General features: G+C 37.1%; 1 protein-coding gene across 3 annotated transcripts in view; it reads right to left on the reverse strand.

Annotated features, from left to right (window-relative positions):
• Positions 1 to 404: 404 nt before the first annotated feature.
• The window catches only part of CAPS2 (calcyphosine 2), a 49,104-nt gene continuing 29,951 nt past the window's right edge, over positions 405 to 19,557 (reverse strand). For 2 of the 3 annotated variants that reach the window (XM_088836804.1, XM_055396095.2), the window contains 9 exons: positions 16,782 to 16,856; positions 15,842 to 15,937; positions 15,660 to 15,753; positions 11,386 to 11,504; positions 10,334 to 10,407; positions 7,999 to 8,153; positions 6,691 to 6,810; positions 4,053 to 4,149; positions 405 to 2,299 (listed from right to left, as the gene is read on the reverse strand). In XM_088836804.1, coding sequence (XP_088692930.1) covers positions 2,124 to 2,299; positions 4,053 to 4,149; positions 6,691 to 6,810; positions 7,999 to 8,153; positions 10,334 to 10,407; positions 11,386 to 11,504; positions 15,660 to 15,753; positions 15,842 to 15,937; positions 16,782 to 16,856 — 1,006 coding nt within the window. In that variant the 3' untranslated portion in view covers positions 405 to 2,123. The remainder of the gene's footprint in view (positions 2,300 to 4,052; positions 4,150 to 6,690; positions 6,811 to 7,998; positions 8,154 to 10,333; positions 10,408 to 11,385; positions 11,505 to 15,659; positions 15,754 to 15,841; positions 15,938 to 16,781; positions 16,857 to 19,557) is intronic. The other variant, XM_088836805.1, reaches the window with a different exon arrangement.

Below are 19,557 nucleotides of genomic sequence, written 5' to 3' on the forward strand. Positions count from 1 at the left end.
AATAATATCTCTTTTCTAATAAAATGTAAATTTTCCCTGAAAGTTCTGTAAAACTTTTAAGTGTAAGAATAGAAACAGTAAAACCAAGATATAGAATTCAATAAACGGTATGGTTAACTGGAAAAGCAATTCTATACCATAAACAACTAACTAACCTTTTAAAGATCTTGAGAACAGTAAAATACATTTAACTATAAACTTCATGTAAAATCATTACAACATATAACACTATTTTAAAGCTTATCAAGAGATTTTTTAGAATATGAAGCTAATATTTTTAAATATAATGGCAGAAGTCAGTTATTATGCTATGGATGTTTGAAAATGTAATTTCTATTTAATGCTCTTCTATGAAACTGAATACTGAATAGTAGATTTTATTATACCAAAGCCAAAGAAGAATGCAGACAATGGGACAAAAGCAGAATGATTTATTGTGCCACCAATTATAATTTAACAAAATATGCCAAATAACATATTGAATATGTATTTTATAGCTTTATATGGAAATAACAGTGTAAAATAATAAGAAATTAACTATTAAAAAGTTACATCCCTTAAATATAGAGAATCACATGAATATTTATATTAAGAGGTTGGAGGTTTATTTAAGAATAGGCTGTCCTATTAATATGGTAAACCCTAGAAGAATCCTAATTTATAGGGTTTTAAATGACTACAGTTGGAAAAAATTTTCTAAGATAAAGCATGTGACTCAAAAATAGTGTTGCAGACTTACTTCTGTCAAAACATCTTCAAGCATATTGTTTTAATTGAAATAACCTAATTGAAAAAAATTCCAAGGAATAAAGAATTTAGCTAGTGAAAATAGCACTGAAATACTTATGCATATTTTGTTTCTGATTATTCAGCAGAAAGTTTTAATACCTCCTCAAATCTTGAAAAATTACTACTTTAAATTTATGGGGTTCACACACATCACACTTCTGATAATGTTGCCAAGGGTATAGATGAATGTAGTATATGCCAAAATTTATTTTTTATAAAGTATGTATTTTCATTTTGAACCACTTCTTATTTTGCTTGACACTGTTTTTTTTTCTAATCTCTTATCTTAATATATAAAATTTTAAATTATAAACTTGAAAACAACTCTATAAAGTTCTTCTTCTCTCTGTATATCCAAGAAGTGAGAAACACAGAAGAATTCAGAAAGGATGATTGCATCTAACTTTTAAATATCTATTTATAAAAAAAAAAATGTTTCAGTTGTTCAGTATACCAAAAAAAGGTACTGTTTAGAATAGCATACATTCATTTTAGGACATAAATGAACTTTTTACAATTTGGTTAAGAATTATTAAATTATCCCTTAGTCCATATAAGTGATAATATACTTTTTAAAATATTTATTTGATATTCTAAGAAAATATTTCTCTTCCCACTTTGTATTGCTTCTAGTTAAATAATAATTGTATGTAGATAATAAGAACTGCACAGATTAAAAACTGCACAGTTAAAAACAGAATAAAAGTACAGATAGAACAAACAATAGTACATGATTTGGGAGACAAGAAATCATAAGACAAGTCAGTGCTTAAATAAGCATTTTTGATGTTAACCTCCATCTTCTAAATATTCATGTTACAGAAAATATCTATACTCACACTGCATGGAAAATTTCTTTTGCATATCCTCTAATTCATTTAACATTTTTAGATGTTTAAAACAAGCTGAACTATTTCAGTCTCATAGGCTTTGGGCCCAAGTTCAGCTCATCAAATTGAGAATGGTGTCAATTACATTTGGGGGAATAGGTAGCAAAAACATCAATGGGCAAGAAACTTGGTCTCACATAGCTGCTCCCCAATTGTTTAATACAGATGCTACTTTCCTATGAAGGCTAATAAAAATGACCTCTAAAATATATTCAAGAAAAGTAATAAATCAAAAAGACAGGTCATTAGAAACTTATAAACAGGTGGGCACCAGCATGAATGTGTGTGACTGTACAGACGCCCTTCCATCTATCCTTTTGAGCGCTTCTCCTTCCAGGCTCAGCTGTCTTAAGAGCACAACAAACAAAGAGAATGAAGAGCGTTTGATACTTCACATGCATCTCTCCATGCTCAGTGCCAATGACATATGCATTAAAAAATAAACTAAAGCCCCCAAGGAGTACATAAGATGTTAACAAAAGCTTCATCATCTACTATCCCTGTACTGAGACCTTCATAGTAATCTTCAAATTCACCGTAGGACACCTCATCAGACTTGCTGCAGGCATCTTTTAATGTCTCTAGAAAAGATGATTTGATTTCTTCCTCTGTGGAGTGTCCTGTAAAATAGTACTATGAAACCATGTCCTTAAAAGTCCAGTGAAATGGCTGACGATAAAGAAATACTTAAGTCACCTGGTGAAATCTTTTCAGCAATTTGAAATCTTATGTCAAACTACCCATCAATTTATTTAAATGTTTACTTGCATGAACTAGAATTTAATGATGGGGACTTAACTATACATTTCAGACATCTTTTAAAACAGTCTGATGTGGTGTATCCTATATACGTATGGGCAGAATAACAGTTACTACTATAGATATTTTTTTATTTGCTCATGTTTTAGAGAATCAGTTTCATTCCCATTAGAAGTGAGGAAAGAAGAAAACAATTTCAATGATATATAGGCTGTTAACACAGTAATGCAATGTGTGAAAGGCTTAGTTACTTTATGAAGCAGTTACTCATAACTGCAACTAGAAAATATTACTATGATTCAGGATTTAGAGGCCTATGGACATCTTTGCTGGAAGAACTTTCAGTTGATTAAATCATTCTAGTTTAATTTCTGACATTAAGTAGGCTATTTCTACTGGTGGGTTATATTGAACATGTTTAATTTTAAACTATGCTGCTGCTAAGTTGCTTCAGTCATGTCCAACTCCGTGCAACCCCATAGACGGCAAGAACTCCAGGCAAGAACACTGGAGGGGGTTGCCATTTCCTTCTCCAAGGCATGAAACTGAAAAGTGAAAGTGAAGTCGCTCAGTCATGTCCAACTCTTAGCGACCCCATGGACTGCAGCCTACCAGGCTCCTCTGTCCATGGGATTTTCTAGGCAAGAGTACTGGAGTGGGGTGCCATTGCCTTCTCTGAATTTTAAACTATAGGAAGATGCTATTGAGAATCACATATGTAAAAAAATTGTAATTCTTTAGTTTGCTATTTAAAGTGAGAGCAAAGAACATCTAAGTCATCCTTTCTTAAAATTCATTTGACTTTTTAACTTAGAACAATAAGCTATTTAAACAAATATCTCTGATTGTATTATGACTGGTTAAAGGGAAAGAGTGATTTCAGCTTGACTACCTTTTTCTTTAAGCAATTTTTGTATTTTCAAATTTTGATAGACATATGTATGTTTATTCCCTTATTCTGCCTTAAATCTTCAACCATAAGCAGACAATAAAACTCAAGAGGACTCGCTCATGTAATTATCTGTTCTCTCAATCTATTGTGCTCTAACTCAAGCTTTTCACTATCTCAACAGAAAATAGTTTACCTCAATTATAAACGTAAGTGAAAAAAACAAGTATAAATAACAGACCTATGAATTTTTAAATGAAGAAGCTCTCACATTTCTGGTTTAAAAAATAACTATTTCCTCTCTTAATGGCCTCAAGTCCATGCTATAAATTAATATAATTTATAGATACACTATTATTAACTCACATTTTTGAAATCTAATGCATTTTTTAACATTTATTTATTTTAATTGGAGGCTAATTACATTAAAATACTGTGGTGGTTTTTGCCATACATTGACATGAATCAGTCACAGGTGTACATGTGTCCCCATCCTGAACCCCCTCCCACCTCCCTCCCCATCCCATCCCTCTGGGCTGTCCCACTGCACCAGCTTTGACTGCCCTGTTTCATGCATCGAACTTGGACTGGTCATGTATTTCACATATGACAATATACATGTTTCAATGCTATTCTCTCCAATCAGCCCACCCTTGTCTTCTCCCACAGAGTCCAAAAGTCTATTCTTTACATCTGTCTAATGCATTTTGACTTGTAGTACTTACCTGAAATTACTTGAGGATGCTTCTTTGCACAATAACATTTTCTTATGTCTATAATAGACACACTGCCTGTTTTATTAAAATCCAGTTTCATAAAGGCCTAAATAAAGAGAAAAATGTTATTTTTTCCTATGAAATCATTAAACCTAATTTTCCATTCTGCAGTAGGCTATTTTTGAGCTCTAAACAAAGCAGTTTAAAGTACTAAACTGGAATATGAAGGGAGCATCATAAACACAGGGAGAAAGAGACTGGAGCAAGATATTAGGTGGCCTGCACCTAAGCGTTAGTTCTACTACTTTCTAGCACCCTGACCTTGAGAAAGTAACTTAACCTCTGTTACCCTAGCTGTCCTCTTTTTAACACTGAGGAGTTGGGTAAAAACCTCACAGTAAAGAATCTGCCTGCAATGCAGGAGATGAGAGTTTGATCTCTGGGTCCAGAATATCTCCTAGAGAAGGGAATGGCAATCCATTCCAGTATTCTTACCTGGAGAATCCCAAGGACAGAGGAGCCTGGCAGGCTACAGTCCATGGAGACGCAGAGTCAGACATGACTAGCCACTTAAGCATGCCTGCACGTTAGGAGTCACATGAAGTTGATAAATTGCTGGGACTATTTTGATTCAAAAAGTAAACTTGAAATATTCTATCATTAAAATCAATGAGAAAATGAAATGATTTTTTAAATGGATTTTGTTCATCTATTTCCTGAAACTTAACACTACCTTTTGAAATACTAGTTGCTTTACTGCTCCTTTAATTCAATGCAATCCTGTGAATCATAAACTGTATTTTATTGAGAAAAGGAGTGGATCCATAGAAACACACAACAGACCCAAAGCAACATCCCACATGTGTAGATGAGTCAAAACTAGAATGACGTTTGTTTATTTACAATAATGTCACAGATATACGGTACCTCTTATAGGCTGAATTGCATCCTCCCCAGAATTCATTTGTTGAAGCCCTAAATCCAAGTACTTCAGAGTGTGGCTGTGGAAGATAGAGTCTTTACATAGGTGACTAAGTTAAAATGAAATCATTAGAGTGGACCCAAATCCAGTATTTTGGGTATCCTCATCAGAAGAGGGGATTAGGACACAGACCACACAGACCGAGGGACTGACCCTGGGAACACACAGAGAGAAGACGGCCAATCGATCACAAGCCAAGGAGAGTGTCTTCAGAAGAGACCAGACCTGCTGACACCTTGACCTTGGACTTCTCGTCTCCAGAACTGTGAGACAATAATTTTCTGCTGTATAAGTCATCCAGTGCATGGTATTTGTTATGGTACCCCTAGCAAACTAAGTTTACTTTAGTCTATTCCCTGGATTTAGAAAAGGCAGAGGAACCACTGATCAAATTTCTCGCATCTAGGATCATTGACAAAGCAAGAGAGTTCCAGGAAAATGTCTACTTCTGCTTTATTGACTACGTCAAAGCCTTTGACTGTGTGGATCACAACAAACTGTGGAAAAATCTTCAAGAGATGGGAATACCTGACCTGTCTCCTGAGAAATATGAATGCAGGTCAAAAAGCAACAGTTAGAACTGGACACGGAAGAACAGACTGGTTCCAAATCAGGAAAGGAGTACATCAAGGCTGCATATTGTCACCCTGCTTATTTAACTTATATGCAGAGTACATCATGAGGAATGCTGGGCTGGAGGAAGCACAAGCTGGAATCAAGATTGCCGGGAAAACTATCAATAACCTCAGATATGCAGATGATACCATCATTATGGCAGACAGTGAGGAAAAACTAAAGAGCCTCTTGATGAAAGGGAAAGAAGAGAATGAAAAAGTTGGCTTAAAGCTCAACATTCAGAAAAGTAAGATTATGGCATCTGGTCCCATCCCTTCATGGCAAATAGATGGGGAAACAATGGAAAGAGTGAGAGACTTCATTTTGGGGGGGCTCTAAAATCACTGCGAATGTGACTGCAGCCATGAAATTAAAAGACGCTTACTCCTTGGAAGGGAAGTTATGACCAACCTCGATAGCGTATTAAAAAGCAGACATTACTTTGACAACAAAGTAGTTGACAACAACTAGTCAAGGCTATGGTTTTTCCAGTGGTCATGTATGGATGTGAGAGTTGGACTATAAAGAAAGCTGAGCGCCAAAGAATTGATGCTTTTGAACTGTGGTGCTGGAGAAGACCCTTGAGAATCCCTTAGACTGCAAGGAAATCAAACTGGTCAATCCTAAAGGAAATCAGTCCTGAGTATTCATTGGAAGGACTGATGCTGAAGCTGAAACTCCAATACTTCGGCCACCTCATGCGAAGATCTGACTCATTGAAAAAGACCCCAATGCTGGGAAAGAGTGGAGGCGGGAGGAGAAGGGGACAACAAAGGATGAGATGGCTGGATGGCATCACCGACTCTGTGGACATGAGTTTGAGTGAACTCTGGGAGTTGGTGATGGACAGGGAGGCCTGGTGTGCTGTGATTCATGGGGTCGCGGAGAGTCGGACACGACTGAGCGACTGAACTGAACTGAACTGAAACCCACAGTACACTGCAGGGAAAGGGATTTAAAATTTTTTCAGTGGTAATTCATTAAAGATTTAAGAATGTACTTAACAATCTATTAAAAGTAACTATTTGAAAGGTTACTTTACAAAGTTACCTTTCGAACAAATGATTTCCTATATTCATTCATTTCACCAATTATGGCACGTTTGAATTCTCCGTAATCAGCCCTGCTGTTGCCACTGCTATTTAGGATTAGCCACAAAGACTCAAAATCCTAGAAGTAATCAGAGAGAGACTACTGTTACATCTTTAAGTTAAATGTGGCCACGACTATAATCATCACAGTATTTTGTTATATCTTCGGTTATATCTTTTGTCTAGGGCTATACCTAGCCTGAGACAAGGTAGTAGACTTAATAAGGAAATTCCAAAAAGTCGCATATAAATCCAATCAAAGGTACTAAGAAAGCTTATTCAGAGGAACTCTGCAATGGGGATAGTTCCATAAAGTTAAGAAACATTTAAGAGTGGTAATAAATCAAGTGCATCATTTTAAATTTATTCCTTTCAATAAAAATGCTACCATTTACTTGAATTTGAGCATTTAATTATTTGTAATGTATTATATCTGTGACAAATAAGAAGTCACTTCACCTACTGGAATGCCTCCAGTAGGATGAGGACCACTCATAATAAGAGAATATATATGAAGTGGCATAAAGAAAACATTTACATTCTGGGTAAATGGTACAGAGAGGACCAGGGTTCGGATGGGATGCTTCTTCAGGTGGAGGTGTCAGTGAAGTGCTCTGAGTAGAGAAAACCTGATGGTGAAAAACTCCAGCCAGCAGACGCAGAGGTCTGCTGGCCCTCCACTCACAGTGCAGGGAACCATGGGTGTACAGGCGCTGGGGCAATTCCTGGAATGGTCACACCACCTCTCCTCTTGAAGCCTTCTCATATGCTTCTCCCTTTCCTCAAGCAGCCACTGTCTGATCCATGCTCCTCCTCCCCTCTTGTTTGCCTAATTCCTCCTCATCCCTCAAAACTCAGTTCTGATACATATCCACTCCAGAAATCCCATGAACTTCCTCCTCCTTCTCCATAACCTGGCTTGCAATTTATCTCACATGTTCCAAAAGCGTTCTCTCTTTAACACTTACCATGCTTTTTCTGTAATCATTTATATCTTTCTTTCTCTTGATTATAAAGACCTTAAGAGTACAAAGTATGTCTTCTCAGAGTTAGAACAATGCCTGCTTATTAGGTTCTTAACAAGCATATGAAGGAGGGATGAATGTTGACATTTAAAAAATCAACGAGATTTTCCTGACGACTTAATACTGATAATGGGGCATAAAGAAGGAGACAAATGAACTACAAAAATTTCAGTTTAGAAAAGTGAATAAGGCCACTGAAGAATAATAGTCACTCACTGCGGAGAATTATCTGTGGTACCTACGTTTTCGGACACGTCTAAGCGAAATAATTTTAGAGCTTGCTTAAAATCTGCCTTATCTAAAAGTCCATTTCCTTCTTTGTCCAGTTGTTGAAGGTATTTTCCCAATCCAGTCAAAATACGAACACCTCTTTGATGTAGCTGTTCTTTTAGCCTGTCTGTTTAGGAAGAAGAGAGATGGAAGCTGATTATCTCTATGCACAAATGAATCAGATTGCAATTGTCTCTCTGGTAAGAAAAAAAAGTTGATACATCTAATATAAGGGATGTGAATGTGCAACCAGATCATATGTATGACTGACAAAAGGCTTTGAAAAATAAAATGCTTTTAGTAAAGTGGGTTATATACAAAATCACACGTAAAATATATCAGAGCTATAGCACCACTGTGTGGTGAGGGTGTGATATTTTAAATATAGGAAAATAATGGCTCCCTTTATCAGCATGAAAGTAACCTCAGCGTTACAAATTTTCTAGGCTTCCGCTTCACCTGATGAGCCTATATTTTTCATCTTTTTCCTCTTTTTTGTTGTTACCAACTGAATTACAAATTTTTGAGTGATCTGCCTGACAGTTTATCAGTTCAAAATTTCTAAAATCGTTTGAAATCTTCAAATTGTAGCATATATTTAATAACATCAAGGCTTTAGAATGCTATCCTATGCTTTCACACTTAAAGTAACCCTTTTTGCTAGGAATTTATAAGAAGTTATATCCCTAGGCCCATTCTCTTTGTGGGACAGATTTCATTTGATGCAGCTTGTACCATCTTCACTTAAGAAAATATAGGTAACTTTACCAGAGAAGTTATTAAATATAATGCATTAGAGGGAAAAAATGTCACTAGATACAAGGGTGACAAGTCATACTGATCATAATAGAATAAACTTTATTAACAATAGCATCAAGAATATTTCAGAAATCAAATACCAATCCTAGACAACTTTTAAATCTGCTTTTAGCCTTGTTACTCCCATATCATCTTTATATGATAAATCAGGACTTACCAAAATTTATAAATTATATGTTGACTTCTGTGATGACTGATTTAATGCCTTCCTGCCTTCTTGACTATAAGAGTCAACAAAAGACTTGTCTATTTGAGGCTCATAAAGTGTACTAATTACAAGAGTAGACTCTAGAAACAAATCTTTAAAATATTTTAGTGTATAAACCTACATATATTTCACATATTACCTACAGCAACTCTGAAAGCTAATAAGAGGTTGATGCTTTTGAACTGTGGTGTTGGAAAAGACTCTTGAGAGTCCCTTGGACTGCAAGGAGGTCCAACCAGTTCATTCTAAGGGAGATCAATCCTGGGTGTTCATTGGAGGGACTGATGCTAAAGCTGAAACTCCAATACTTTGGCCACCTCACGCAAAGAGTTGACTCACTGGAAAAGACTCTGATGCTGGGAAAGATTGGGGGTGGGAGGAAAAGGGGACGACAGAGAGTGAGATGGCTGGATGGCATCACTGACTCAATGGACATTAGTTTGAGTGAACTCCGGGAGTTGGTAATGGACAGGGAGGCCTGGCATGATTCATGGGGTCGCAGGGAGTCAGACACGACTGAGCGACTGAACTGAACTGAACTGATACTCATTTTAGACATAAAGAAAGAGGTGCAAGAGTTATACACAAAGTCATATGTCTACTGAATGCAGAGTCCAAACATGGCTTCCAGTCTAGTATTTTTTTTCTACACTGCTGCTGCTGCTGCTGCTAAGTTGCTTCAGTCATGTCCGACTCTGTGCGACCCCATAGACAGAAGCCCACCAGGTTCCCCCGTCCCTGGGATTCTCCAGGCAAGAACACTGGAGTGGGTTGCCATTTCCTTCTGCAATGCATGAAACTGAAAAGTGAAAGTGAAGGCGCTCAGTCATGTCCGACTCTTCGCAGCCTCATGGACTGCAACCTACCAGGCTCCTCTGTCCATGGGATTTTCCAGGTAAGAGTACTGGAGTGGGGTGCCATTGCCTTCTCTGCACTAGGCCACCACAAATCTGTTTATGATACCATAATATATAAAATGAGTACTATATTGTAAAAATCACATATCCATTTCATAAATAAAAATCACACTATCTAGCACTTTCTAAAATTTTTAAGTTCATAAATAATACTAGTTATTCAGTTAGACTCATTGAAGTAGGAGAAATCCTAAAAATATTTTTAAATATGTATTTGTGTATAAAATAAAAAGATAGGAAGCAAATAGGCAATATAAATGAAGTGTCATAAAACTAAGTAATATCTGGAAAATAATGCCTTACTCCTTACAAAGAAAATGGTTGAAAATTAAAACTATTTGAGAGTATGGTAATGATACACACCTTGAATGGCCTTGAAAATCATCCTGTCATTAGCTTCTTCATTGGTCACATCATTATGTTCCACGGAATCAGTTCTGCAATTGACATGTTTGCCGTAATACAAATATACTGTTAGTATAGGAACTCTAAGATTTCCCTGCTTTAGACTCAAAACATTCTCAAAGAAAGGTACAAGAGTACTTAGAGATTAATCAAGTCTCCCACCTTTGCTTGCTGCTTTAATCCTTAATATGCTAAATCAAAACTAAAATCCTTATATCTCCCAAGAACTACCTTTAAGCATTTTATTCAGTTTTATAATTATTTCAATCTTCTTTTTAAAAACTTAATTAAAACTATTATTTAAAAGTAGTTTTACCTTTAAATGTAAATACTCTATTTTAAAAAGCAAAAAAAAAAAAATACAATCATATTGAACAATAGAGTAAAAGACAATAAAAGACAAGCATGGACTTCCTTACAGCCAACTTAGGCAAATGGCTTCTAATGCACTGATAGTACACCAGTTACTGTAATCTTGACCAAAAAAACACTCCATAAGAATAGCATAAAAATTTTCTGCGATTTAAAAAAAAAAAACCTCAAATTCATTTAAAAGCTTTTGATTCATAGCATTATTTTTTCACTATGTATATTATCAATCAATGAATACCACAAGCATGTGGGACCCAAGATTTTTTTAGTGCTTAGAAAAAGCACCACTCTAAAAACGTGGGAAAAGTTATTATATTATACTGTATCTCATCTTTTAAAATGTATTACTTTGGTAGCATTTACTAAAATTAAAATGTTATAATATAGGCAAATTAAGAAAGTACTTCAACTAACTTAAAATGGGACATCTTAAATCTCCATTTGATTGTAACTGTTCCCACACATGGAGTATATTTGAGTACAAGATACAGCACATAAAATAGACATGTATAGCTATGCTTTGTTTTTTTAATGTAAATCTTAACTAAAATCAAAACACTTTGATATACAATCTCCCTTTTATATAGTAAAAAATAGTAATACCTCTAAAATGACAAATGCATGTGTGTGTGTCTTACTTGAGAGAATCCAAAGCTCTCCAGTCAATATTTGTGATTCGAAGTGTAAGCACTGTGTTTTCTTTTACACTTTCTGGAAGTCTGGGATGATCAGAACTCAAAAATGTCAAGTTTGCACCCTGAGGAAATTAACAAATGAATTATTTTAACTATGAAGTATATAAGAAGTAAAATACAACTAATAGTAATTTTAAATACTCAATTTTGATTACATCTAATGTAGTATACTTTTATTCTAATAAATAAGTATATTGAGAGAATATTTAGAAACCACACAGGCTTCGGCAAATAATATAGAAAAATAGAACTAATTTCACAATTTCCCAATTAGAACAATCTTAGATGTAACAATTGATGTAAAAAAAGAATTCCAGTTTGTTTTTTTTCAGAATCAGAGGAAAAAAGAACAAATTATCTCCGTGGAAATTATGACACTACAAAATATAGAAATAGAGCTATTGATCTACAGAAAGATGTGCTGCAAAGTGATGAACTATGACAGGTTCATTGTCTTCTTTCACCTGGTATGTTGAATATGATTGTATGTATTTATTTATGGCTGTGCAGGGCCTCCGTTGCTTTGTGTAGGCCTTCTCCAGCTGCAGAGAGTGGGGCTAATCTTTGTTGCAGTGTGCAGGCTGCTCATTGCTGGGGCTTCTCTTGTTGCGGGCAGTGCAGACTCTAGTCACGTGGGCTTCAGTAGCTGTGGCCTGTGGGCTCTACAGTGCAGGCTCAGGAGTTGTAGTGCAAGGGCTTAGTTGCTCCATGGCATGGGGAACCGTCCCAGATCAGGGATCCAACCCATGGCCCCTACACTGGCAGGTGGATTCTTATCCACTGCTCCACCAGGGAAGTCCTCTTTCACCTGGTATTTTGATAACAAATATTACATAAATGTAAAACTAAGCATAACCTGTTTAGAACATCAAGGCTTTGGTGAAAAAATTCCCCTCGAAAATCTTTCATCCAAACTTAGAAAATTGTTGTTATTTTAATTTCTGAGTTTCTCAAATATAGTCAAATATAAATAAACACAAATTTAAAATCATATGCTTAATTATCTCTTTTGCAAATAAGGGAAGAGATTTCTCTCCTTTTTCCTAAAGCATTAACTTTCAGTTCAGTTCAGTTCAGTCGCTTAGTCGTGTCCGACTCTTTGCGACCCCATGAACCACAGCACGCCAGGCCTCCCTGTCCATCACCAACTCCCAGAGTGCACTCAAACTCATGTCCATCGAGTCGGTGATGCCATCCAGCCATCTCATTCTCTGTCGTCCCCGTCTCCTCCTACCCCCAATCCCTCCTAGCATCAGAGTCTTTTCCAGAGAGTCAACTTGTCGCATGAGGTGGCCAAAGTATTGCAGTTTCAGCTACAGCATCAGTCCCTCCAATGAACACCCAGGATTGATCTCCTTTAGAATGGACTGGTTGGATCTCCTTGCAGTCCAAGGGACTCTCAAGAGTCTTCTCCAGCACCACAGTTCAAAAGCACCAATTCTTCGGCGATCAGCTTTCTTCACAGTCCAACTCTCACATCCATACATGACCACGGGTAAAACCATAGCCTTGACTAGATGGACCTTGGTTGGCAAAGTAATGTCTCTGCTTTTTAATATGCTATCTAGGCTGGTCATAACTTTCCTTCCAAGGAGCAAGCGTCTTTTAATTTCATGGCTGCAATCAGCATCCGAAGTGATTCTGGAGCCCAAAAAAATAAAGTCTAACACTGTTTCCACTGTTTCCCCATCTGTTTCCCATGAAGTGATGGGACCAGATGCTATGATCTTCGTTTTCTGAATGTTGAGCTTCAAGCCAACCTTTTCACTCTCTTCTTTCACTTTCATCAAAAGGCCTTTGAGTTCCTCTTCACTTTCTGCCATAAGTGTACTGTCATCTGCATATCTGAGGTTATTGATATTTCTCCCAGCAATCTTGATTCCAGCTTGTGCTTTTTCCAGCCCAGCGTTCCTCATCATGTACTCTGCATAGAAGTTAAATAAGCAGGGTGACAATATACAACCTTGACGTACTCCTTTTCCTATTTGGAACCAGTCTGTTGTTCCATGTCCAGTTCTAACTGTTGCTTCCTGATCTGCATACAGGTTTCTCAAGAGGCAGGTCAGGTGATCTGGGATTCCCATCTCTTGAAGAATGTTCCACAGTTTATTTTGATCCACACAGTAAAAGGCTTTGGCATAGTCAATGAAGCAGAAATAGATGTTTCTCTGGAACTCTCTTGCTTTCTCCATGATCCAGCGGATGTTGGCAATTTGATCTCTGGTGCCTCTGCCTTTTCTAAGACCAGCTTGAACATCTGGAAGTTCACGATTCACATATTGCTGAAGCCTAGCTTGGAGAATTTTGAGCATGACTTTACTAGCGTGTGAGATGACTGCAATTGTGCGGTAGTTTGAGCATTCTTTGGCATTGCCTTTCTTTGGGACTGGAACGAAGACTGACCTTTTCCAATCCTGTGGCCATTGCTGAGTTTTCCAAATTTGCTGGCATAATGAGTGCAGCACTTTAACAGCATCATCTTTCAGGATTTGAAATAGCTCAATTGGAATTCCATCACCTCCACTAGCTTTGTTTGTAGTGATGCTAAGGCCCACTTGACTTCACATTCCAAAATGTCTGGTTCCAGGTGAGTAATCACGCCATCGTGATCATCTTCGTCGTGAAGATCTTTCTTGTACAGTTCTTCTGTGTATTCTTGCCACCTCTTCTTAATATCTTCTGCTTCTGTTAGGTCCATACCATTTCTGTCCTTTATCGAACCCATCTTTGCATGAAATGTTCCCTTGATATCTCTAATTTTCTTGAAAAGATCTCTTGTTTTTCCTATTCTGTTGTTTTCCTCCATTTCTTTGCATTGATCGCTGAGGAAGGCTTTCTTATCTCTCCTTGCTATTCTTTGGAACTCTGCATTCAGATGCTTATATCTTTCCTTTCCTCCTTTGCTTTTTGCTTCTCTTCTTTTCACAGCTATTTGTAAGGCCTCCTCAGACAGCCATTTTGCTTTTTTTGCATTAGAAAACTACAAATACTTTTTCCACTCATTGAAATGTATATAATTCTCTTGAAGTTATTATTTCAACAATGGAGACTATTTGATACGTGTAATGTAATTCAATGTAATCTGGTCCTTTGTACTAGTCTTCAATCCATTCCGCAGACCACAACCAGAGAAATCTGTCTAAATCACAAACCTACTGATGCCACCCTTTCATTCCATCCACCTTCTTACCTTTCAGTGGCTCCCCAAGACATCTTAGATAAGTCTTTACAAAAGGCCACTTAGTAAGTTCTCGTTTGTCTCTTGCCAATCCCCACCTTGAAGTTGAGATCGGTAGGACTGAACTCCTTTCAGTTCTCAAAAAAAGTCATGTCTTTGGAGCTTTTGTTCTTTGCACGACCCGTCTCCTCACCTGAAAGCCTCTCCTCCCTTCTTCCATCTGCACAGCCTCACCTGCCTGCGTCCGGGTTGGATGGCACTCCCTGAAGAAGCCTCCTTCGACTCTGCAAAACTGGGTCATCGCCCCACCTATCTGGCCCTCTGACCCCTTTCCCGTTAGAATATAATTCCCACAAAAACAAGGATTCTTTTCAAGTTATTTATAGTTCTATTTCCAATGCTTAGCCTATGAGTATATGTTTTATATGAATGATCATTGTGGGTAGTGAGATAACATGACCGTGATCATTTCAAATTTCAGAGCACTATACAACTTCTAACATTACCTATGATCATTTCACACTAAGGAATCCTTGTGATATGCCATACACCAGGAGTTGTGCCAAGCAGGGAAATCGCAAGGAAGATGAGCTAACCAGGAGATCTATGACAGCTCCAGAAGGCAAGCACCGCTCTGTGTGGAGAAAAATGTATGTCCCCAGAAGATAAGCCTGCATTAGGTAGAGAATTACTTCTGGTTCTATTGAAGTAGCCACGGACCCAGTGGTACAGCCTTTAAAAGCACCAAAACACCAGCTCTCTGGGGCTTCCATTGCAGAATAGGTTGGTGAGGGGTGGGGGCAGTGGAGCTGAGTAGGAATAAATGCTATGCTTAGATTCAGACCACTGGGATCTGGACCTGAGAGGCACCCCCTCTCCTAGAGAAACATCAACCATGAGCCAACATAAATGCCCCTACTCAGGAAAGAGGGAAAAGAATAAACTGGAAACTAGAAACCCTGCTCCCCTAGCCCCACAGGATCCCTCAAAATCCAACACCAGGTAGTAAAACATGAGCCCACACACACACTCAACTTACAATATAAAGATCACCAAGTTGATACTGCTTTCCTTTTCTTCGTCCATGCTGATGACAATAAATGTTTTTTTGAATAAAAGGAAGCACATTTGTTCTAGAAGTTAAATGACAAAAATGTGAAATTATCCAGCTTCTCTGGGAAATAGTCATCTTGAGAGCTCTAACGATGCTTAACAACATACCTATTTTTCCCAAATTGCCGATACTCATAAATTGTAAGGGACTGGTCATGAGTGAAAAAGAATCCGACCAGCTCTCTGCAAGCATCACGTCCATTTCTAGAAAAATAAAGTGGTATCAAAGATTCTCAAATAGGATACTTTTCATATTTAATGATAGATGGATTCTATGTGTCAAACAGAGATACCAGGATTTGCTCAGGTGTGTGGTTATGGGAAACCACAAGGAAACAATGACAGAGCTTGCTGAAGTGTCAACTTGATTCTGATTTGGATGGAGAAAAAAGCTTTACCCTATACTAATATGAATATGGATATATTACGATGTAGATTACTAATTTGGCTTAGACTTTTAAGATAGTGAAAGACCTTAAAAAAAATGTGAGCTTTCAAGAAGCCACAAGATAGATATACATTTATTACCTTTTGTCATGGAAATTTCAAAATCACTGAACAAATATGCTAATTTTTAAAAAGCCACCTTATCTTTAATATTCATGAAGAACATCAAGTCGCCTTACATGTTACTGGCAGTTTGTAAGACTAGATAACAGATTTAAGAACCACCTTCTTTGTCACTTTACTACATGTACTGTTACTTTAAGCCATTAAAGTGAAATTAAATAAATTACATAAAGGTTAATTTTTAAGTAGTTTAGAATCTTTTAGTAGTAACATGTATCTTTAAAAATTCATTTTATTTCTTTTTGAAAGACATTTTTAAAATCACATTTTAAACAATTTCTAATTAAAATGTTTTTCTTTTAGACTCATACTCCCAATAATTTTCATAAGAGATTAAATATATATTACCTAAAAATGTTTGTGGTAAATTCACTTAAATGTAACAAATTTAACTAATTTCATTATTGCTATCTCTATTTGAAAAGAAAATACCTTTTAATAATCACAGGATTAAAAAACTTAATAAAGTCACAATTACCTTGATATGATCCTACCATCAAACTGCACTTTATGAGAAAGGATATTTTCAGTTAATGTAGACTGGGTTCTTATCCTGGTAAGAAATACAATAGTTAATAATTATTTTAAAATACCTACATAAGATAAGAAAAGTACCCAAAAGTTATGTCAATATTTTCAAATACACATACTGGATAAAGATGAGGCTTAAACCTCTTTTTATTCCAGACTGCTATTGCTATTGCAGACACAGAAGAAAGAACCCTGAGCTGTGGTATATAGTGGGCTTCCCTGGTGGTTCCGTGGTAAAGAATCCACCTGCCAGTGCAGGAGACATAGGTTTGATTCCTGGATCAGGAAGACAGGAAATGGCAACCCACTCCAGTATTCTTCAGTGGAAAATTCCATGAACAGAGGAGCCTGGTGGGCTACAGTCCATGAGGTTGCAAAAGAGTCAGACACGACTTAGCAACTAAACAAAAACAACAGATTGTATATAATACACGAGTAATTTCTATGCTAGAACTTATCATATCAAAGCACTATGAAAGTCAATATGAAACAGAGATAGCACGTTTGTGCCTGGCACTGTTGCAAAGCTAACTGATAGCCATTTCTAACCCTCTTCTTGGCCTCTCTCCCATCACAGAATTTGCATTCTTAGCCTCTTACAACTAGAAGAGATTAACGGACCTAGTTCTTCAAGTAAACTTCCAGGAAAGCCTTTCTTTTGTCCTGATAAGAGAACGGCATGGAAAGAGTTCCTGCCTGTGAGCATGGCAGGGATATGATGCTAGTAGCCACAGCAGCCATCAGGCAAGTAAAAGATCTCAGGGAAGCCAGCCCAGAGCTGTGCCTCCCTGAGCCATGAACTAAAACCAACAACTGGCCACCTCCACGCAGCCGGTTGTGTAAGGAAAATAAATCCTGATTCGTTTAAGCCACTGTCAGTCAGGTTTTCAGTTATGGGTAGCCAAAAACATTCCTTGCCAAAACAGAGTAGAGACAAAGAGTGCTGGATGAGGTTCCAGTCTTGGCCACAGTTCTAGCTGTGAGACCTCAAATCAGTTATTTAATCTTTATGGCTTTTAGATGGCATTGCATGATCTCACAAAGACTGCCAGTCCTAAAATTCTGTTTAACAATATGAAGCAAAACCCAATGACACACACTTTGACACCCTACTACCAATATTCTCCTCTGAAGATTCAGTGATGTCTCTTTATGTCCCTTCCTAAGTAATTTTATGATATTCCCATAAAACTGCAACTATAATGAAATTGCAATAGTGTAAACAGTAAGTGTGTAGCTCACTGAGATCTTGAAACGTTACACCTCTATAAAAATCTAGGTCTCAATGAAAGGTAAGCAACATACAGCAAATAAGAACCTGTCAATCAAACGAGAGTTCTGAACACAGAGTGTAGCCATGAAAGTTTGGTCATCTCATTTCAATTTAATCCATTATTAATAATGTGTTCACTGAATACCCACTATGTGCCTGAAATAATTCTAAATGCTGAGAAAATAAAAGCAATAATAATAATAGCTACTAATTATTAAGAACTTCCTAGACACTAGTCTGTGTTAAAATCTTTTTAATGTGTATTGGTTCCTTTAATGCTTGTAGTAACTCAATGAAGTAAGTGTTATTATCCCTGTTCTAAAAATAAGGTTTATACAGTTAAACAGTTAGCACATGGCATAGCCAAAAAAAAAAAAAAATTGCTCATAACTATTACATTATATTGCTTCTCAAAGGTAAACAGAACTCAGTTTAACAGTGATGATTGAAATCAAAGCTTCAAGGATTCTAGTCTTCTTGAAAAGACAAAAAAAAAAATAGGCATTTATATTATAAAATGGGAAGTTCCATGTTGGAGTTTTTGGTATCCAATGAAATGAAATGAATGAAAGATGCTCAGTCATGTCCGACTCTTTGCGGCCCCATGGACTATTGCCCGCCAGGCTCCTCTGTCCATGGAATTCTCCAGGCAAGAACACTGGAGTGGGTTGCCACTTCCTTCTCCAGGGGATTTTCCCAACCCAGGGATCAAACTTGGGATTTCCCAGGCAAGGATACTGGAGTGGCTGCCATTTCCTTCTCCTCGGTATCTAATACATAGCACCAATACTTCTCCAAGTTCTTAACCAATGGAGAAATAAGAATCAGGTGGATGAACACTCACAGATAAATTTTCTTAGTGCTAAAGCAGTTGGAAACCACGCTTTAGAAATGTAGCAACAACAAGCTAAGTCCTTAACAATCGAATTGAACAGACTAACCCACTCATTCCCACTGGGGAGGCACCCTGTAAAGCTTAGTGCATAGGACAGAATGTGTACTTCTACAGACATCTGGGTCAAGGAATAAGAGGGGAGGAAGGCATGTACTACATGTGCCAATGCCCGTTTCCCATTCTACGGAGCAGAATTTTCTCTTCCTCTTCCTCTGGGAATAATGACTGAGGGCGAAAAGTCCATCAATTCAATAATTCTAAGCAAACCCCCACAGGATTTTTGTAGAACTAGACTAGCTAAATCTAAAACTTATATCGAAGAGGAATGGCCAAAGTGTGCCAAGACAACACTAAAGCTAAACAAGGTTTAAGTATTTAATATATAGCAGTACTAATTAAGACAAGATAATTCTGGTGCAGGGATGCATAACAGGTAGACGAGACTGAAAAAGAAAAATCCGACAACCTAGAAACCAACCATACATTTGTAACAACTTCATATACGACATAAGTGGCATTGCAAGTCAGAGAGATAACGAGTTGGAGGTAGGGAGA

This window comes from Moschus berezovskii, chromosome 6, assembly GCF_049115385.1.
Source record: "Moschus berezovskii isolate FMDL1 chromosome 6, NW_MosBer_1.0, whole genome shotgun sequence".
In the NCBI taxonomy this organism is placed as follows: domain Eukaryota; kingdom Metazoa; phylum Chordata; class Mammalia; order Artiodactyla; family Moschidae; genus Moschus; species Moschus berezovskii.